This window comes from Pseudophryne corroboree, chromosome 3 (genome assembly GCF_028390025.1).
Source record: "Pseudophryne corroboree isolate aPseCor3 chromosome 3, aPseCor3.hap2, whole genome shotgun sequence".
Lineage (NCBI taxonomy): Eukaryota > Metazoa > Chordata > Amphibia > Anura > Myobatrachidae > Pseudophryne > Pseudophryne corroboree.
The window spans coordinates 422,077,273-422,100,045 of NC_086446.1; the positions used below are offsets into that span (position 1 = coordinate 422,077,273).

General features: G+C 49.2%; 1 protein-coding gene across 1 annotated transcript in view; it reads right to left on the minus strand.

Annotated features, from left to right (window-relative positions):
- Positions 1 to 22,773, minus strand: part of DHX35 (DEAH-box helicase 35) — a 108,872-nt gene that overhangs the window by 58,490 nt on the left and 27,609 nt on the right. The window contains exon 4 of the mRNA XM_063960256.1: positions 9,940 to 10,017. Coding sequence (XP_063816326.1) covers positions 9,940 to 10,017 — 78 coding nt within the window. The remainder of the gene's footprint in view (positions 1 to 9,939; positions 10,018 to 22,773) is intronic.

The following is a 22,773-nucleotide window of genomic DNA, read 5'->3' on the forward strand; positions in this document are numbered from 1 at the left end:
TGGCTTCTGCCATTGCTGCTCAGCTCCCTGTCCCGCCTTGGCGGTTTACATGCGCCACGGCTGTGACGTTGTCTGACTGTATCAGAACAGGTAGGTTGCGAAGAAGATTCTCCGCCTGTTTGAGGCCGTTGTAAATGGCCCTCAATTCCAGCACATTGATGTGTAGACAAGCCTCTTGGCTTGACCATATTCTCTGAAACCCGTTTCCCTGTGTGACTGCTCCCCATCCTCGGAGGCTCGCGTCCGTGGTCACAAGAACCCAATCTTGAATGCCGAATCTGTGACCCGCTAGAAGGTGAGTACTCTGGAGCCACCACAGGAGATAGACCCTGGCCCAGGGGGACAGGGCAATCTTCCGATGCATGTGCAGGTGGGACCCTGACCACTTGTCCAGAAGGTCACACTGAAAAGTCCTTGCATGGAACCTGCCGAATGGAATGGCCTTGTAGGCCGTTACCATCTTTCCTAATACCCGAGTGCATTGATGCACTGACACTCTTTTTGGCTTTAACAGGTCTCTGATCATGTTCTGGAGTACTTGGGCTTTTTCCTCTGGGAGAAAGACCTTTTGTTTTCTATGTCCAGAATCATGCCCAAAAACGACAGTCGAGTTGTTGGAACCAACTGTGACTTTGGTAGATTTAGGATCTAGCCGTGTTGTTTTAGTATTCTCAGGGAGAGAGATACGTTTTGTAACAATTTTTTCCTTGAACTCGCCTTTATCAGGAGATCGTCCAAGTACGGGATAATTGTGACCCTTGCTTGCGCAGGAGCACCATCCTTTCCGCCATTACCTTGGTGAAAATCCTCAGGGCCGTGGAAAGCTCAAACGGCAACGTCTGAAATTGGTAATGACAATCCTGTACAGCGAATCTCAGGTACTCCTGATGAGGAGGATATATGGGAACATGAAGGTATGCATCCTTTATGTCTAGCGACACCATAAAATCCCCCACTTCCAGGCTGGAAATCATTGCCCGGAGAGATTCCCTCTTGAATTTGAACCTTTTCAGATACAGGTTCAGGGATTTTAGATTCAGAATAGGTCTGACCGAGCCATCCGGTTTCGGGACCACAAAGAGGCTTGAATAAAAACCCTTCCCCTGTTGTAGCAGGTGAACCTTGATAATCACTTGCTGATGATACAGCTGCTGTATGGCAGCTGCCACTATTTCCCTCTCTGGGGAGGAAACTGGCAAGGCCGATTTGAAAAATCGGTGAGGAGGCACACCTTCGAATTCCAGTTTGTATCCCTGGGACACAATTTCTACCGTCCAAGGATCCAAGTCCGACTGAACCCAGACTTGGCTGAAGAGTCGAAGACGTGCCCCCACCGGCGCGGACTCCCTCAGCGGAGTCCCAGCGTCATGCAGTGGATTTTGTAGAGGATGGGGAGGACTTTTGTTCCTGGGAACTAGCCGTAGCAGGCCTCTTTTCCCTCTACCTCTAGCGAGGAAGGAAGAGCCCCGACCCTTTCTGAACTTATGCGACCGAAAGGACTGCATCTGATATTGAGGTGTTTTCTTTTGCTGTGGGGGAACATAAGGCAAAAAAGATTTACCCGCTGTAGCTGTGGTAACCAGAACCACGAGGCCCTCCCCAAATAAAACTTCACCTTTGTAAGGCAAAGTCTTCATATTTTTGAATCAGCATCACCTGTCCATTGGCGCCGGGCGGGTCCACAGGGACCGTCTAGCAGAAATTGCCATGGCATTGGCTCTTGAACCCAACAGCCCAATATCTCTCGCAGCTTCTCCCATATATAACGCCGGGTCTTAATGTGACCCAAGGTCGACAAAATGGCACCTTTATCTAGTGTGTCAAAGTCAGATGACAAGATATCTGCCCATGCCGACGTTACTGCCGGCCTTAGTAGGGCACCCGTATGGTAGTTTCCTGTCTGCGATCAGCAGGATCCTTGAGGGCTGCCGTATCAGGGGATGGTAGCGCAACCTTTTTTGACAAGCGCGTTAAAGCCTTGTCCACCGTGGGTGAGGATTCCCACCGTAACCTGCCCTGGGAGGGGAAAGGATACGCCATAATAATTCTCTAGGGAATCTGCAGTTTCTTATCTGGAGTTTCCCAAGCTATTTCAAATAGGGCGTTCAGCTTGTGAGATGGGGGAAAAGTTACCTCAGGTTTCTTTCCCTAACATGCAGACCCTCGTGTCAGAGACAGAGGGGTCCTCTGTGATATGCAAAACATCTTTTCTCTAACGTCCTAGTGGATGCTGGGAACTCCGTAAGGACCATGGGGAATAGCGGGCTCCGAAGGAGGCTGGGCACTCTAGAAAGATTTAGGACTACCTGGTGTGCACTGGCTCCTCCCACTATGACCCTCCTCCAAGCCTCAGTTAGATTTCGTGCCCGGCCGAGGTTGGATGCACACTAGGGGCTCTCCTGAGCCCTTAGAAAGAAAGTATAATTGTAGGTTTTTTATTTTCAGTGAGACCTGCTGGCAACAGGCTCACTGCAGCGAGGGACTAAGGGGAGAAGAAGCGAACTCGCCTGCTTGCAGCCGGATTGGGCTTCTTAGGCTACTGGACACCATTAGCTCCAGAGGGATCGACCGCAGGCCCAGTCCTTGGTGTTCGGTCCCGGAGCTGCGCCGCCGTCCCCCTTACAGAGCCAGAAGCAAGAAGAGGTCCGGAAAATCGGCGGCAGAAGACATCAGTCTTCACCAAGGTAGCGCACAGCACTGCAGCTGTGCGCCATTGCTCCTCATGCACACTTCACACTCCGGTCACTGAGGGTGCAGGGCGCTTGGGGGGGGGGGGGCGCCCTGAGCTGCAATAAAAACACCTTGGCTGGCAAAAATACCACAATATATAGCCCTGGAGGCTATATATGTGGTAAATTCCCCTGCCAGAATCCAGAAAAAAGCGGGAGAATAGGCCGCGGAAAAGGGGTGGAGCTATCTCCCTCAGACACACTGGCGCCATTTCTCCTTCACAGATCCGCTGGAAGGAAGCTCCCTGGCTCTCCCCTGCAGTCTACACTTCAGAACAGGGTAAAAACAGAGAGGGGGGGCACTAAATTTGGGCGCAATACATATATAATATAAAAGCAGCTATAGGGGACATAACTTAGTTAGTCCCTGCATTATATAGCGCTCTGGTGTGTGCTGGCATACTCTCACTCTGTCCCCCCAAAGGGCTTTTGTGGGTCCTGTCCTCATTCGGAGCATTCCTTGTGTGTGTGTGGTGTGTCGGTACGGCTGTGTCGACATGTTTGATGAGGATAATGATGTGGAGGCGGAGCAGATGCCTTTAGAAGGGAGGTCACCCCCTGCGGGGCAGACACCTGAGTGGATGGGCTTATGGAAAGTAATGAGTGCACGTATAGACTCCTTATATAAGAAAATCGACGACATGCCAAATGTGGGACAGCCGACTTCTCAGCTCGTGCCTGCCCAGGCGTCGCATGGGTCGTCAGGGGCTCTAAAACGCCCGCTACCTCAAACAGACCCAGATGTCGACACGGATACTGACACCAGTGTCGACGACGAGGAGTCAAACCTGATGCCCACTAAGGCCATTCACTGTATGATTGAGGCAATGAAAGAGGTGTTAAACATTTCTGATATAACTACTGGTACCACTAAAAAGGGTATTATGTTTGGAGAGAAAAAACTACCCGTAGTTTTTCCCCCATCAGATGAATTAAATGAAGTGTGTGAAGAAGCGTGGGCTTTCCCTGATAAAAAATTGGTAATTCCTAAGAAGGTACTAATGGCGTTCCCTTTCCCGCCAGAGGATAGGTCACGTTGGGAAACACCCCCTAGAGTGGATAAAGCGCTCACACGTTTGTCTAAAAAGGTGGCACTACCGTCTCCGGATACGGCCGCCCTCAAGGAACCTGCTGATAGAAAGCAGGAGGCGATCCTGAAGTCTGTATATACACACACAGGCATTATACTTAGGCCAGCTATTGCGTCAGCTTGGATGTGCAGTGCTGCCGCTGCGTGGTCAGATAAACTGTCAGAAAATATTGACACATTAGACAGAGACACGATCCTGTTAACCATAGACCATATAAAAGACTCAGTCTTATATATGAGAGATGCACAAAGGGAAATCTGCCGATTGGCATCTAAAGTAAGTGCATTGTCCATTTCTGCTAGGAGAGGCTTATGGACTCGCCAGTGGACAGGAGATGCAGATTCAAAAAAGCACATGGAAGTGTTACCATATAAGGGTGAGGAATTATTTGGGGATGGTCTCTCGGACCTAGTTTCCACAGCAACGTCTGGGAAGTCAGCATTTTTACCCCATGTCCCCTCACAGCCTAAGAAGGTGCCGTTTTATCAGGTTCAGTCCTTTCGGACCCAGAAAAACAGGCGTGGAAAAGGCGGGTCCTTTCTGTCCAGAGGCAGAGGTAGGGGAAAAAGACTGCAACAAACAGCAGGTTCCCAGGAGCAAAAGTCCTCCCCCGCTTCTTCTTCCAAGTCCGCCGCATGACGGTGGGGCTCCACAGGCGGAGCCAGGTACGGTGGGGGGCCGCCTCAAGAATTTCAGCGATCAGTGGGCTCGCTCACAGGTGGATCCCTGGATCCTTCAAATAGTATCTCAGGGGTACAAACTGGAATTCGAGGCGTCTCCACCCCACCGGTTCCTAAAATCTGCCTTGCCGATTGCTCCCTCAGACAGGGAGGCGGTGCTAGCGGCAATTCACAAGCTGTATTCCCAGCAGGTGATAATCAAGGTACCCCTACTTCAACAAGGCCGGGGTTACTATTCCACACTATTTGTGGTACCGAAACCGGACGGTTCGGTGAGACCCATTTTAAATTTGAAATCCTTGAACACATACATAAAAAAATTCAAGTTCAAGATGGAATCGCTCAGGGCGGTTATTGCGAGCCTGGACGAGGGGGATTACATGGTATCCCTGGACATCAAGGATGCTTACTTGCATGTCCCCATTTACCATCCTCACCAGGAGTACCTCAGATTTGTGGTACAGGATTGCCATTACCAATTCCAGACGCTGCCGTTTGGACTGTCCACGGCACCGAGGGTATTTACCAAGGTGATGGCGGAAATGATGATACTCCTTCGAAAAAAGGGAGTTTTAATTATCCCGTACTTGGACGATCTCCTAATAAAAGCGAGGTCCAAGGAACAGTTGTTGGTGGGAGTAGCACTATCTCAGGAGGTGCTGCACCAGCACGGCTGGATTCTGAATATCCCAAAGTCACAGCTGGTTCCGACGACACGACTACTGTTCCTGGGTATGATTCTGGATACAGTCCAGAAAAAAGTGTTTCTCCCGGAGGAGAAAGCCAGGGAGTTGTCATCTTTAGTCAGAGACCTCCTGAAACCAAAACAGGTATCAGTGCATCGCTGCACGCGGGTCCTGGGAAAGATGGTGGCTTCTTACGAAGCAATTCCCTTCGGCAGGTTCCATGCCAGAATCTTTCAGTGGGACCTGTTGGACAAGTGGTCCGGATCGCATCTTCAGATGCATCGCTTGATAACCCTGTCTCCAAGAACCAGGGTGTCGCTACTGTGGTGGCTGCAGAGTGCCCATCTTCTAGAGGGCTGCAGGTTCGGCATACAGGACTGGGTCCTGGTGACCACGGATGCCAGCCTTCGAGGCTGGGGGGCAGTCACACAGGGAAGAAACTTCCAAGGACTATGGTCGAGTCAGGAGACTTCCCTTCACATAAATATTCTGGAACTAAGGGCCATCTACAATGCCCTAAGTCAAGCAAAATCCCTGCTCCTACACCAGCCGGTGCTGATCCAGTCAGACAACATCACGGCAGTCGCCCATGTAAATCGACAGGGCGGCACAAGAAGCAGGATGGCGATGGCGGAAGCCACAAGAATTCTCCGATGGGCGGAGAATCATGTACTAGCACTGTCAGCAGTGTTCATTCCGGGAGTGGACAACTGGGAAGCAGACTTCCTCAGCAGACACGACCTCCACCCGGGAGAGTGGGGACTTCATCCAGAAGTCTTCCAGATGCTGGTAAACCGTTGGGAAAAACCACAGGTGGACATGATGGCGTCCCGCCTCAACAAAAAGTTAAAAAGATATTGCGCCAGGTCAAGGGACCCTCAGGCGATAGCTGTGGACGCTCTAGTGACACCGCGGGTGTACCAGTCGGTTTATGTGTTCCCTCCTCTGCCTCTCATACCAAAGGTATTGAGAATAATAAGAAAGCGAGGAGTAAACACCATTCTCGTGGTTCCGGATTGGCCAAGACGAGCGTGGTACCCGGAACTTCAAGAGATGCTCTCAGAGGACCCGTGGCCTCTACCGCTCAGACAGGACCTGCTACAACAGGGGCCCTGTCTGTTCCAAGACTTACCGCAGCTGCGTTTGACGGCATGGCGGTTAAACACTGGATCCTAAAGGAAAAGGGTATTCCGGAAGAAGTCATTCCTACGCTTATTAAGGCCAGGAAAGATGTTACGGCAAAGCATTATCACCGCATATGGCGGAAATATGTTGCATGGTGCGAGGCCAAAAAGGCCCCAACAGAGGAATTTCAACTAGGTCGATTTCTGCATTTCCTGCAAGCAGGAGTGAATATGGGCCTAAAACTAGGCTCCATTAAAGTACAGATCTCGGCTCTGTCGATTTTCTTTCAAAAAGAACTAGCTTCAGTACCTGAAGTTCAGACATTTGTGAAAGGAGTGCTGCATATTCAGCCGCCATTTGTGCCTCCTGTGGCACCTTGGGATCTCAACGTGATGTTGAGTTTCTTAAAATCACATTGGTTTGAGCCACTAAAAACCGTGGATCTGAAATATCTCACGTGGCAAGTGGTCATGTTATTGGCCTTGGCTTCAGCCAGGCAAATGTCAGAATTGGCGGCTTTATCATGTAAAAGCCCTTATCTGATTTTCCATATGGATAGGGCAGAATTGAGGACTCGTCCCCAGTTTCTCCCTAAGGTGGTGTCAGCGTTTCACCTGAACCAGCCTATTGTGGTGCCTGCGGCTACTAGGGATTTGGAGGACTCCAAGTTGCTAGACGTTGTCAGGGCCCTGAAAATATATGTTTCCAGGACGGCTGGAGTCAGAAAATCTGACTCGCTGTTTATCCTGTATGCACCCAACAAGCTGGGTGCTCCTGCTTCTAAGCAGTCTATTGCTCGCTGGATTTGTAGTACAATTCAGCTTGCACATTCTGTGGCAGGCATGCCACAGCCAAAATCTGTAAATGCCCATTCCACAAGGAAGGTGGGCTCATCTTGGGCGGCTGCCCGAGGCGTCTCGGCTTTACAACTTTGCCGAGCAGCTACTTGGTCAGGGGCAAACACATTTGCAAAATTCTACAAATTTGATACCCTGGCTGAGGAGGACCTGGAGTTCTCTCATTCGGTGCTGCAGAGTCATCCGCACTCTCCCGCCCGTTTGGGAGCTTTGGTATAATCCCCATGGTCCTTACGGAGTTCCCAGCATCCACTAGGACGTTAGAGAAAATAAGAATTTACTCACCGGTAATTCTATTTCTCGTAGTCCGTAGTGGATGCTGGGCGCCCATCCCAAGTGCGGATTGTCTGCAATACTTGTAAATAGTTATTGTTAACTAAAGGGTTATTGTTGAGCCATCTGTTGAGAGGCTCAGTTGTTTTTCATACTGTCAAACTGGATATAGTATCACGAGTTGTACGGTGTGATTGGTGTGGCTGGTAAGAGTCTTACCCGGGATTCTAAATCCTTCCTTATTATGTCTGCTCGTCCGGGCACGGTGTCCTAACTGAGGCTTGGAGGAGGGTCATAGTGGGAGGAGCCAGTGCACACCAGGTAGTCCTAAATCTTTCTAGAGTGCCCAGCCTCCTTCGGAGCCCGCTATTCCCCATGGTCCTTACGGAGTTCCCAGCATCCACTACGGACTACGAGAAATAGAATTACCGGTGAGTAAATTCTTGTTTTATTGCAACAATATATATTTAATACTCTTGGCCACCCATGGGTGCAACCTAGCATCATCATAGTCGACACTGGAGTCAGAATCCGTGTCGGTATCAGTGCCTACTACCTGGGAAAGGGGACGTTTCTGAGACCCCGAAGGGCCCTGTGACACAGTCAAGCTATGGATTGACTTCCTGCTTTTTGTGTAATAAGTCACATTAGCATTTTAAACCTTCCACATATCCATCCAATCAGGTGTCGGCGGCGCTATAGGAGACACCACAATCATCTGCTCTGCCTCCTCCCTAGATGAGCCTTCCACCTCAGACATGTCGACACACACGTACTGACACCCCCACACACACTGGGATACCTAATATTATGGGGACTGACCCACAATAAGGCCCTTAGGAGAGACAGAGAGAAAGAATGCCAGCACACACCCAGCGCCACTATACACTGAGACAAAAAATCCCAGTCTGTCAGTGCTTTTTGTATATATATGTGTAAAACAGCAAACTTATCGCCAAATAATGTGCCCCCCCCCCTCATTTTGGCCCTCTGTTCTAGCAAACAGCAGGGGAGAGTCCGGGGCAGCTTCTCTGCAGCATGCTGAGGAGAAAAATGGCGCTGGTTAGTGCTGGAGGATCAAGCTCCGCCCCCCGACGGCGGGCTTCGGTCCCGCTCTAAATCTTTATACTGGCGTGGGATTTGGAATTATACAGCCTCCGCAGTATATATAAGTACTCTGCCAGTCTTATTTGAGGTATATTTATGCTGCCCAGGGCGCCCCCCCCCCCCCCCGCGCCCTGCACCCTTAATGTGGCTCCTGTGTGTGTGAGCTGGGAGCAATGGCGCGCAGCGTTATCACTGCGCGTTACCTTATGAAGATCTGAAGTCTTCTGCCGCCTTTGAAGTCTTCTTTCTTCTTATACTCACCCGGCTTCTATCTTCCGGCTCTGTGAGGAGGACGGCGGAGCGGCTTCGGGACGAATGGCGAGGGTGAGACCTGCGTTCCGACTCCTTCTGGAGCTAATGGTGTCCAGTAGCCTAAGAAGCAGAGCCTATCATTTAAGTAGGTCTGCTTCTCTCCCCTCAGTCCCACAAAGCAGGGAGCCTGTTGCCAGCAGTGCTCCCTGAAAATAATAAACCTAACAAAAGCTTTTTCAGAGAAACTCAGGAGAGCTCCCCTGCAGTGCACCCAGTCTCCTCTGGGCACAGGATCTAACTAAGGTCTGGAGGAGGGGCATAGAGGGAGGAGCCAGTGCACACCCATTCTAAAGCTTTACAGTGCCCCTGTCTCCTGCGGAGCCGTCTATACCCCCATGGTCCTTACGGAGTCCCCAGCATCCTCTAGGACGTAAGAGAAATGTAAATAATAAGAGAAGTACAGAGGGAATGACCAGACAGACGCCATATCCTCCAGCAGGATAGAAAGCACTGTGCTAGTTAACATTTCTGAAGAACGCAGATAAATGTGCTTTGCGCTTGCTGCTACAGGGCATTGAGGTCCAGTTAATGGCCCCATAACCACATGGGTGGCAAACGGGTGGTCTTCAGTATGCCGACTGACGGGATCCCGGCGCACAGTATACTGGCGCCGGAATCCCGACAGCCGGCATACCGACACTTATTCTCCCTCGTGGGGGTCCACGACCCACCTGGAAAGAGAATAAAATAGCGTGGCCAGCGCAGCGAGCCCGCAAGGGGCTCATTTGCGCTCGCCACACTGTCGGTAAGACGGCAGTCGGGCTCCCGGCGCCGGTATGCTGGCCGCCGGGAGCCCGGCCGTCGGCATACCATACTGAACCCGTGGCAAACACAGCAAATGTGTATTGCCTAGTGATATAATGACAATGTCAGAGGAAGCCCAGTCCACAGCTCAGTGTAAAATCTAGATGGGCTTGAGGGAAAACTATTATGCTGCTCATCATTACCAGGCATTACTTGCAAGTTGTTTTACAGAAATAATATGCTTAGTATCTTTAGTAATAGCAGTGTTGCATTTACTCAGGAAGGCCCAAGTAAAATATGATGTGTATTTATAAAATGTACTTCTTGCATCTTACCGAAACTGCTGCCACCCTGCGAGGCTGTGTAACTCCAACTACTCTTCCTTCTGCCGTCCACCCAGCTTCTGTCAAGTACTGTGCCATAGACAAAACATAATTATTGATGATAAAACATAGAGCTTCTCTTATTATACACACAGAGGCATAATGCTGGGACAGGCAAATATACAGATATATGAACGTGCCCTTACTGTTCTCGCCCTATGCAAAGAAGCCCCGTGCCGCCACCATCCCACTCTCCAATCACAACCATGCAGCTGGCTTTCTAGGCACGTGCAGAGTGAATGTGTGCTATACAAACTGGCATAGTTCTTACGGGTTAGTTCTTACGGCATAGTTCTTACGGGTTAGTTCTCAGTCTGTTTCAGCCCCATATTAGCATATTATACATTATACATCTCCCGGTAAATCTATTTCTCGTAGTCCGTAGTGGATGCTGGGGACTCCGTAAGGACCATGGGGAATAGACGGGCTCTGCAGGAGACATGGGCACTTTAAGAAAGAATTTAGATTCTGGTGTGCTCTGGCTCCTCCCTCTATGTCCCTCCTCCAGACCTCAGTTAGAGAAACTGTGCCCGGAAGAGCTGACAGTACAAGGAAAGGATTTTGGAAATCCAGGGCAAGACTCATACCAGCCACACCAATCACACCGTATAACTTGTGATAAACTTACCCAGTCAAGAGTATGAACAACAACAGAGCATCAGATCAACCCTGATGCAACTATAACATAACCCTTATTTAAGCAATAACTATATACAAGCATTGCAGAAGAAGTCCGCACTTGGGACGGGCGCCCAGCATCCACTACGGACTACGAGAAATAGATTTACCGGTAAGTAAAATCTTATTTTCTCTAACGTCCTAGTGGATGCTGGAGACTCCGTAAGGACCATGGGGATTATACCAAAGCTCCCAAACGTGCGGGAGAGTGCGGATGACTCTGCAGCACCGATTGAGCAAACACAAGGTCCTCCTCAGCCAGGGTATCAAACTTGTAGAACTTTGCAAAGGTGTTTGAACCTGACCAAGTAGCCGCTTGGCAAAGCTGTAATGCCGAGACCCCTCGGGCAGCCGCCCAAGAAGAGCCCACCTTCCTTGTGGAATGGGCCTTAACTGATTTAGGCAGCGGCAATCCAGCCGCAGAATGAGCCTGCTGAATCGTGTTACAGATCCAGCGAGCAATAGTTTGCTTTGAAGCAGGCGCCCCAAGCTTGTTGGAAGCATTCAGGATAAACAAAGATTCTGTTTTCCTGACCCTAGCCGTTCTGGCTACATAAACCTTCAAAGCCCTGATTACATCAAGTAACTCGGAATCCTCCAAGTCAGTAGTAGCCACAGGCACCACAATAGGTTGGTTTATATGAAAGGATGAAACCACTTTTAGCAGAAATTGTGGGCGGGTTCGCAATTCTGCTCTATCCGCATGGAAAACCAGATAAGGGCTTTTATGTGACAAAGCCGCCAATTCTGACACACGCCTAGCCGAAGCCAAGGCTAGTAGCATGACCACCTTCCACGTGAGATATTTCAATTCCACCGTTTTGAGTGGTTCAAACCAGTGTGATATCAGGAAACTCAACACCACGTTAAGATCCCAAGGTACCACTGGAGGCACAAAAGGGGGCTGAATATGCAGCACTCCCTTTACAAACGTCTGAACTTCAGGCAGAGAAGCCAGTTCTTTTTGAAAGAAAATGGATAGGGCCGAAATCTGGACCTTAATGGAACCCAATTTTAGGCCCAAAGTCACCCCCGACTGTAGGAAGTGAAGGAAACGGCCAGCTGGAATTCCTCCGTAGGGGCATTCCTGGCCTCACACCAAGCAACATATTTTCGCCATATACGTGATAATGTTGAGCCGTCACGTCCTTCCTAGCCTTTATCAGCGTAGGAATGACCTCATCCGGAATGCCTTTTTCTGCTAGGATCCGGCGTTCAACCGCCATGCCGTCAAACGCAGCCACGGTAAGTCTTGGAACAGCCAGGGCCCCTGTTGCAACAAGTCCTGTCTTAGAGGCAGAGGCCACGGGTCCTCTGTGAGCATTTCTTGCAGATCTGGATACCAAGTCATTCTTGGCTAATCCGGAACAATGAGTATTGTTCTCACTCCTCTTTTTCTTATGATTCTCAGCACCTTGGGTATGAGAGGAAGAGGAGGAAATACATAGACCGACTGGAAAACCCACGGCGTCCCCAGTGCGTCCACAGCTATCGCCTGAGGGTCTCTTGACCTGGCGCAATACCTCTGTAGCTTTTTGTTGAGGCGGGATGCCATCATGTCCACCTGTGGCAGTTCCCACCGACTTGCAATCTGCGTGAAGACTTCTTGATGAAGTCCCCACTCTCCCGGGTGGAGGTCGTGCCTGCTGAGGAAGTCTGCTTCCCAGTTGTCCACTCCCAGAATGAACACTGCTGACAGTGCGCTTACGTGATTCTCCGCCCAGCGAAGAATTCTGGTGGCTTCTACCATCGCCACCCTGCTCCTTGTGCCGCCTTGGCGGTTTACATGAGCCACTGCGGTGATGTTGTCTGACTGAATCAGAACCGGTTGGTCGCGAAGTAGGGACTCCGCTTGACGTAGGGCGTTGTATATGGCCCTTAGTTCCAGGATGTTGATGCGAAGGCAAGTCTCCTGACTTGACCACAGACCTTGGAAATTTCTTCCCTGTGTGACTGCCCCCCACCCTCAGAGGCTTGCATCCGTGGTCACCAGGACCCAGTCCTGAATGCCGAATCTGCGCCCCTCGAGAAGGTGAGCACTCTGCAGCCACCACAGGAGAGACACCCTGGCCCTGGGGGATAGGGTGATTAGCCGATGCATCTGAAGATGTGATCCGGACCATTTGTCCAGTAGATCCCATTGAAAGGTCCTCACATGGAACCTACCAAAGGGAATGGCCTCGTATGATGCCACCATCTTTCCCAGGACTCGCGTGCAGTGATGCACCAACACCTGTTTTGGTTTCAATAGGTTTCTGACCAGTGTCATGAGTTCCTGAGCCTTCTCCATCGGGAGATAAACCCTCTTCTGGTCTGTGTCCAGAATCATGCCCAGGAAAGGCAGACGAGTCGTAGGAATCAACTGCGACTTTGGAATATTTAGAATCCAGCCGTGTTGTTGTAACACTTCCAGAGAGCGTGCTACGCTGATCAGCAACTGCTCTCTTGACCTCGCTTTTATGAGGAGATCGTCCAAGTATGGGATAATTGTGACCCCTTGCTTCCGCAGGAGTACCATCATTTCCGCCATTACCTTGGTAAATATTCTCGGTGCCGTGGAGAGACCAAACGGCAACGTCTGAAATTGGTAATGACAATCCTGTACCACAAATCTGAGGTACGCCTGATGAGGTGGATAAATGGGGACATGAAGGCATGCATCCTTTATGTCCAGAGATCCCATAAAATCCCCCCCTTTCAGGCTTGCGATGACCGCTCTGAGCGATTCCATCTTGAACTTGAACCTTTTCATGTATATGTTCAGGGATTTTAAATTCAATATGGGTCTGACCGAACCATCCGGTTTCAGTACCACAAACATGGTCGAATAATAACCCTTTCCTTGTTGAAGGAGGAGAACCTTGACCACCACCTGTTGAAGATCCAATTTGTGAATTGCAGTTAACACTATTTCCCTCTCTAAAGGGGAAGTTGGCAGGGCCGATTTGAGGTATCGGTGAGGGGGCATCTCTTCGAATTCCAGCTTGTATCCCTGAGACACAATCTCTATTGCCCAGGGATCCAACTGGGAGTGAACCCACTTGTGGCTGAAATTTCGGAGACGCGCCCCCACCGGGCCTAGCTCCGTCTGTGGAGCCCCAGCGTCATGCGGTGGATTTAGTGGAAGCCGGGGAGGACTTCTGTTCCTGGGAACTAGCTGCATTGTGCAGCTTCCTTCCTCTGCCCCTGCCTCTGGCAAGAAAGGACGCACCTCGGACTTTCTTGCCTTTTTGTGATCGAAAGGACTGCATTTGGTAATACGGTGCTTTCTTAGGTTGTGAGGAAACATATGGCAAAAAATTCGACTTTCCAGCAGTAGCTGTGGAGACCAGGTCCGAGAGACCCTCCCCAAACAATTCCTCACCCTTGTAAGGTTAAACTTCCATGTGCCTTTTTGAGTCGGCATCACCTGTCCATTGCCGAGTCTACAGGACCCTTCTGGCAGAAATCGACATAGCATTTATTCTAGAGCCCAGTAGACTAATGTCTCTTTGAGCATCTCTCATATATAGGACAGCGTCTTTTATATGCCCCAGGGTCATTAATATAGTATCCTTGTCTAAGGTATCAAGTTCCTCAGATAAGTTATCCGTCCATGCTGCTACAGCACTACACACCCAGGCCGACGCAATTGCCGGCCTTAGTAAGGTACCTGAATGTGTATAAATGGACTTCAGGGTACCCTCTTGCTTTCTATCCGCAGCATCTTTTAGGGTGGCCGGATCCTGTGACGGCAGGGCTACCCTCTTGGATAAGCGTGTTAAAGCTTTGTCCACCCTAGGGGAGGATTCCCAGCGTAACCTGTCCGTTGGCGGGAAAGGATACGCCATAAGCATCCGTTTGGAAATCTGCAGTTTTTTATCTGGAGATTCCCAAGCCTTTTCACATAACTCATTTAGCTCGTGTGAATGGGGGAAGGTCACCACCTGCCTTTTTTCCCCATACATATGAACCCTCTTGTCAGGGACTGGGGTTTCCTCTGTGATGTGCAACACATCCTTAATTGCTATAATCATATAACGGATGGATTTAGCCAATTTAGGCTGTAACTTTGCATTATCGTAATCGACACTGGAGTCAGAATCCATGTCGGTATCTGTGTCAACAATTTGGGATAGTGGGCGCTTCCGAGACCCTGACGGCCTCTGCGACATAGGATCAGGCACGGGCTGAGACCCTGACTGTCCTAAGGCTTCAGCTTTATCCAACCTTTTATGCAAGGAATTAACATTATCATTTAAAACCTTCCACATATCCATCCAATCAGGTGTCGGCACCGTCGGCGGAGACACCACATTAATTTGCTCCCGCTCTGTTTCCACATAGCCTTCCTCGTCAAACATGTCGACACAAGCGTACCGACACACCACACACACAGGGAATGCTCTTTTTGAAGACAGTTCCCCCACAAGGCCCTTTGGAGAGACAGAGAGAGAGTATGCCAGCACACACCCCAGCGCTATATAACCCAGGAATAACACAGTAACTTAATGTTAACCCAGTAGCCGCTGTTATAATGATTTTTGCGCCTAATTATGTGCCCCCCCTCTCTTTTTACCCTCTTCTACCGTGTATCTGCAGGGGAGAGCCTGGGGAGCTTCCTCTCAGCGGACCTGTGGAGAAACAATGGCGCTGGTGAGTGCTGAGGAAGAAGCCCCGCCCCCTCAGCGGCGGGCTTCTGTCCCGCTTTAATGTACAATATTTTGGCGGGGGCTCATACATATATACAGTGCCCAACTGTATATATGCGAAACTTTTGCCAAGAGGTCCTAATTGCTGCCCAGGGCGCCCCCCCCCTGCGCCCTGCACCTTTACAGTGACCGGAGTATGTGGGTGTGTGTGGGAGCAATGGCGCACAGCTGCAGTGCTGTGCGCTACCTCAGTGAAGACTGGAGTCTTCTGCCGCCGATTTCGAAGTCTTCTTGCTTCTTATGCTCACCCGGCTTCTGTCTTCCGGCTCTGCGAGGGGTACGGCGGCGCGGCTCTGGGATCGGACGACGAGGGTGAGATCCTGTGTACGATCCCTCTGGAGCTAATGGTGTCCAGTAGCCTAAGAAGCAGGACCTATCTGCAGAGAGTAGGGCTGCTTCTCTCCCCTCAGTCCCACGATGCAGGGAGTCTGTTGCCAGCAGAGCTCCCTGAAAATAAAAAACCTAACAAAATACTTTCTTACAGCAAGCTCAGGAGAGCTCACTGAACAGCACCCAGCTCGTCCGGGCACAGATTCAAACTGAGGTCTGGAGGAGGGACATAGAGGGAGGAGCCAGAGCACACCAGAATCTAAATTCTTTCTTAAAGTGCCCGTGTCTCCTGCGGAGCCCGTCTATTCCCCATGGTCCTTACGGAGTCCCCAGCATCCACTAGGACGTTAGAGAAAGTACAGATCCAATTAGCATCAAGGGTCCATCAGAACCTCATATGCTAAAACTATGGGGGTTATCCCAACAGAACTTCCTGGCCATCTCACAGTGACGCATTCAAACAAGTGAGGTTTTCCTATCCAAACAAGTCAGTCCCTGCACAAGCACACGCCACTTGAGGTTCTAAGAGACCCTTACGGCTTATAAAATCTGCCCCATGTACGGATATAACAGAGTTACTGGGCAGAACAAATACATTAATCAACAGCAAAAAGTTTTCGGAAATGACATAAGTAACGTCTGACTAATTTGAATATGCTAAAAGAGAATATGATCATTAAAATCTAATATTATCTTGTTTTCATAATACAGTGCATATCACTGGGAATGTGTTTTGTGCTTCTTTAGTTTTCTCATTATGCAATATGAGTTTGAACTTCAAGGCAATCACTAGATCCAGGGATACAACATGTCTATTACAGTCCACTAGGAAAGCTGAGCAAGATCCTTTTACCATCCCTACAAAGGTGTAGGGACTTATGAAGAATTTCATCATGGGTCAAAATGGACTAGCTTTCAGCTATTTCAAAGGGATGTAGTTGGCATCTCAACAAAAGGGATCCCGATGGACAGAATATCGTCACAGAAAGTTCGACACCTGTTAGAATGCCAACGCTGGAATTCCGAACACAAGTATGCCGGGAATGGTTAGTTTAGTTAAGCGACCATGTTGGGATTTTAAGGCAGTTGGGATGCCGGTGTCAGTATTCTGACTGCAGGAATCCCGTACTCAACCCATTTCAAGGTCATATTTCTGAATTAATAAGGCTAAATACAGAGGAGGTCTTTTCATAGCTCACAGAGCATTTCAAAGACGAACACTAACTAGATTGTCCGAGGTATAGAGGAACCTGCTTGGAACAAATTTAAAACATGGAGCAAACACCTTCCTGGGGAACAACAAAGCAGGAAACTAGAAAGCAGGGCCGGATTTAACCTTATAGGCCCTAGGCAAGATACCGGTAAGGGGTTTCGCCTCCCTCAAACAATTTGTAGCCCTATATTTTTGCTACACGAACCCTAATACCCTAACCCCAATACCATAACCCAAACTGCTAAGCCAACCCAAATCCTTTTGCATAGAATGTATCTTGGGCGATCCTTGGCGATCCCAGCCATGCTTGCGGGGTCGGACATGATTGAATGTGCAGCACATTCAATCTGGAGGATCCGATCCGATGCTCACGGGAACGCGCATCAGATCGGAAATACCTCAAAATGCCCGATTTCATCCGATATATCGGGCCGAATGCCCGAAATCTGATGAAATCGTGCATTATAGTCCTAGTGTATGGGGCCCTTAACCCAGTGGTCCCCAAACTTCTTGAGTCACGGCGCCCTTAAGTATCAGCTTTTTTTTTCACAGCACCCCTAGTATTAAAGTTTTGTTTTTTGTTTTTTTATTGATTAATGATTAATTTGGAAACAGATGTTAAATTAAGTAAACTCTGCCTACCTGTCATACTTACATTCCCAACATGACCCATTCCAGGAGGGACAAACTGCATTTTTCCTGGACTTCTCTTTATTCACGATTGCCATCGTCTGTATTGACACACCCCTCTTATCAATTAACTAGTTCAACACAGGTGATGGCAATCATACATTAAGAGAGAAGTTTAGAAACCAAAATTTTGTCCCTTCTGGAATGGATCATGTTGGAGGTATGTCCTCAGGTTCATTTATGTGGTGGTGTACAGTTGTGCTTCTAATTGTCCACAGGTTTTATGACTGGCAGCCACTAGTACTGGTTTTGCCTATCACTTTGGCCATAAATAATTTGATTTGGTCACTGACCACCAACCTTAGCCATCCCTGCAAGAGCCATGCGGCACCCCAGGATGCCTAGGCACAGTTTTGGAACCACTGCTATAACTCTAAGTTTTTCCCTTATAGTACAATAAAGGCAGGGGGTCCTCTCCCAGTTACTCTATACATATGACAAAACAGACAGGTCTTGTCTGAAAGAGTGCTAGGGATTAGAAAAAGTCAGAGAACCCCCACCCTTTTTTCTTTCTTTCTTTTTTTTTACAACAGTACACTATGGAATGTATTTTTTATGGTAGGTAGGGAGTGGACACAGAACCGACATATATTACAAGTAAATGAATCATGCTCATCATTATGTAGTAATATATATACCAGAGGTTCCCAAACGCAGTCTTCAAGGCACCATAACGGACCAGGTTTTAAGTATAGTCATACTTGGTCACAGGTGACTTAATTAGTACTTCAGTCAATTTGATTTAACCATCTGCGCTGAGCAATGGATATACTTAAAACCTGGACTGTTAGGGTGCCTTGAGGACTTTGTTTGGGAACTCTAAATTATGGTTTGTTCACCTGCCTGCAGTGCTGCTGCTGCCTGTCTTGTCACAATCTCACCAGTCCTCCTCTGATCCTCAGTCTGTGAGACTCTCCTCTCACTTCACCGACACTGACTTACTGGCATGATGGCAGGCTGCCTAATACCAGTGGCAGCTGCTGTACTGGAGCAGGACGGCCCTCACTGATGCGCTGCAGACAGTGGGACTCTGGGAGTGTAGGAGTTTGGGGTGGGTCCATGTGGCGTCATGATGTCACGCAGTGAACATGCAGTGCTCTTCTGGGAACATGTTTTGTAGAAGCATAGTAACAGAGACCTCTGTAAAACACTTACAAATACAAAGCCAGCCTTTGTGATAGATGTGCCGGACTTCTTGGGGCCTGGCCATGGGCCCCTTGGGACCTGCCGTGCGCCTAGGTTGCCTTCCGGTAAATCTGGTGAGTAACCTACTGCTGTCTAATTAGAAATTAGGCTGGAACAAGTCTTTGAAAAATACACTTCCTTTACTCTAACCTGGACTTGCTCCCATGCAAATTTGGTGCAGTAATTGATAAACATGCATCAGAACAATAGTAAATGCAACCGTACAAAAGGTTCTCCAGATACGGAATAGAAATGACAGGTGCGGAAGAAGTATGAACAGAGTTAAATAGGACAGTTTCTTGAAATGTGAGCTAAACAGGATTTGTCTTTTATAAAACCTAAAAATAAGATTTTAAACCTACCGGTAAATCTATTTCTCCTAGTCCGTAGAGGATGCTGGGGACTCCGTAAGGACCATGGGGTATAGACGGGCTCCGCAGGAGATAGGGCACCTAAAAAGAACTTTTGACTATGGGTGTGCACTGGCTCCTCCCTCTATGCCCCTCCTCCAGACCTCAGTTAGAGAACTGTGCCCAGAGGAGATGGACAATACAAGGCAGATTTAGAAATCCAAGGGCAAGATTCATACCAGCCCACACCAATCATACCATGTAACCTGGATCATACATAACCAGTTAACCGTATGAACAACAACAATAACGGTCCAAGACCGATTTCAACTGTAACATAACCCTTATGTAAGCAACAACTATATACAAGTCTTGCAGAGTTTCCGCACTGGGACGGGCGCCCAGCATCCTCTACGGACTAGGAGAAATAGATTTACCGGTAGGTTTAAAATCTTATTTTCTCTTACGTCCTGGAGGGTGCTGGGGACTCCGTAAGGACCATGGGGTTTATACCAAAGCATCCAATCGGGCGGGAGAGTGCGTATGACTCTGCAGCACCGACTGAGCAAACGCTAGGTCCTCATCAGCCAGGGTATCAAACTTGTAGAATTTAGCAAAAGTGTTTGACCCCGACCAAGTCGCCGCTCGGCAAAGTTGTAATGCCGAGACGCCTCGGGCAGCCGCCCAAGAAGAGCCCACCTACCTAGTGGAATGGGCCTTAACCGAATTTGGTACCGGCAATCCAGCCGTAGAGTGAGCCTGCTGAATCTTATTACAGATCCAGCGAGCAATAGTCTGCTTCGAAGCAGGTGCGCAAATCTTATTGGCCGCATACAGGACAAACAGAGCCTCTGTTTTCCTAATTCTAGCCGTCCTGGCTACATAAATCTTTAAGGCCCTGACTACGTCCAGGGATCTGGAATCCTCCAGGTCACTTGTAGCCACAGGCACCACAATAGATTGATTCACATGGAATGAAGAAACCACCTTAGGCAAAAATTGCGGACGTGTCCTCAATTCAGCTCGATCCACATGAAAAATCAAGTAGGGGCTTTTGTGTGACAAAGCCGCCAATTCTGATACTCGCCTTGCTGATGCCAAGGCCAACAACATGACCACCTTCCAAATAAGAATTTTCAACTCAACCTTGTTAAGTGGTTCAAACCAGTGTGATTTTAGGAACTGCAACACCACGTTGAGGTCCCACGGTGCCACTGGAGGCACAAAAGGAGGCTGGATGTGTAGCACTCCCTTTACAAACGTCTGGACTTCTGGAAGAGAAGCCATTTCCTTCTGAAAGAAAATCGAAAGGGCCGAAATCTGAACCTTAACAGAGCCTAATTTCAGGCCCATATCCACTCCTGTCTGTAGGAAGTGGAGAAAACGACCCAGATGAAAATCTTCCGTAGGTGCATTCTTGGTCTCACACCAAGACACATACTTTCGCCAGATACAGTGATAATGCTTAACCGTCACCTCCTTCCTAGCCTTTATTAAAGTAGGGATGACCTCTTCCGGAATCCCCTTTTTCGCTAGGATTCGGCGTTCAACCGCCATGCCGTCAAACGTAACCGCGGTAAGTCCTGAAATACACAGGGCCCCTGTTGCAACAGGTCTTCCCTCAGAGGAAGAGGCCAGGGATCTCCTGTGAGCATCTCTTGTAGATCTGAATACCAGGCCCTTCGAGGCCAGTCTGGGACAACGAGTATCGTCTGTACTCTTCTTTGCCTTATGATCCTCAACACTTTTGTGATGAGAGGAAGAGGAGGAAACACGCAGACCGATTTGAATACCCACGGTGTTATCAGAGCGTCTACTGCCACTGCCTGAGGGTCCCGAGACCTGGCACAATACCGCCGAAGCTTTTTGTTGAGGCGTGACGCCATCATGTCTATTTGAGGAGTTCCCCAAAGACGTGTTATGTCTGTAAAGACTTCTTGATGAAGTCCCCACTCTCCTGGATGGAGATCGTGTCTGCTGAGGAAGTCTGCTTCCCAGTTGTCCACTCCCGGAATGAAGACAGCCGACAGAGCTCTTACATGATTTTCCGCCCCGCGAAGAATCCTGGTGGCTTCCGCCCTCGCGACTCTGCTTCTTGTCCCGCCTTGGCGGTTCACATGAGCCACTGCTGTGACATTGTCTGATTGAATCAGAACCGGTAGGTTTCGAAGAAGACTCTCCGCTTGTCGAAGGCCATTGTAAATGGCCCTGAGTTCCAACACATTGATGTGTAGACAGGACTCCTGGTCTGACCAAAGTCCCTGAAAATTTTTTCCCTGTGTGACCGCTCCCCATCCTCGGAGGCTCGCGTCCGTGGTAACCAGGATCCAGTCCTGAATTCCGAACCGGCGACCCTCCAGCAGGTGAGCACTTTGCAACCACCACAGGAGAGACACTTTGGCACTTGGGGACAGAGTTATTTTCCGATGTAAGTGCAGATGGGACCCGGACCACCTGTCCAGAAGGTCCCATTGAAAAGTCCTTGCATGGAACCTTCCGAAGGGAATGGCCTCGTAGGCCGCCACCATTTTTCCCAGAACTCGAGTGCATTGGTGAACTGACACCCTTTTCGGTTTTAGCAGGTCTCTGACCATGTTCTGGATGTCCTGGGCTTTCTCTATTGGGAGGAAGACCTTCATTTGTTCCGTATCCAGTATCATACCTAGGAACGGTAGTCGAGTTGTCGGAATCAACTGTGACTTCGGTAGATTTAGAATCCAACCATGTTGCTGGAGCACTCTCAGAGAGAGTGCCACACTACTCAGCAATTTCTCCCTTGATCTCGCTTTTATCAGGAGATCGTCCAAGTATGGGATAATTGTGACTCCATGCTTGCGCAGGACCACCATCATTTCCGCCATTATCTTGGTGAAAATCCTCGGGGCCGTGGAAAGTCCAAACGGCAACGTCTGAAATTGGTAATGACAATCCTGTACAGCGAATCTCAGGTATTCCTGATGGGGGGCATATATGGGGACATGAAGGTACGCATCCTTTATGTCCAGAGACACCATAAACTCCCCCTCCTCCATGTTGGCTATTATCGCTCTGAGTGATTCCATTTTGAATTTGAATCTTTTTCTGTACCGGTTTAGGGATTTCAGATTCAAAATAGGTCTGACCGAACCGTCCGGTTTCGGGACCACAAATAGGGTTGAGTAGTAACCTCTTCCCTGCTGCTGCAGGGGAACCTTGATTATCACTTGCTGTATACACAGCGTTTGAATTGCAGCTAACACTACATCCCTTTCCGATGTGGAAGCTGGTAGGGCCGATTTGAAAAATCGGCGCGGGGGCACCTCGTCGAATTCCAGTTTGTACCCCTGGGAAACTATTTCCAACACCCAGGGATTCAGGTCTGATCTGACCCAGGCCTGACTGAAAAGTCGGAGACGTGCCCCCACCGGTGCGAACTCCCTCAGGGGAGCCCCAGCGTCATGCTGTGGGTTTTGGAGCAGCCGGGGAGGACTTTTGTTCCTGGGCACCTGCCGAAGCAGGTGCTCTTTTGCCTCTGCCCTTACCTCTGACGAGGAAAGAGGATCCCCGACCTCTTTTGGACTTGTGCGACCGAAAGGACTGCATCTGATAGGGTGTTACTTTCTTTTGCTGTTGGGGAATATATGGTAAAAAATTTGATTTACCTGCTGTA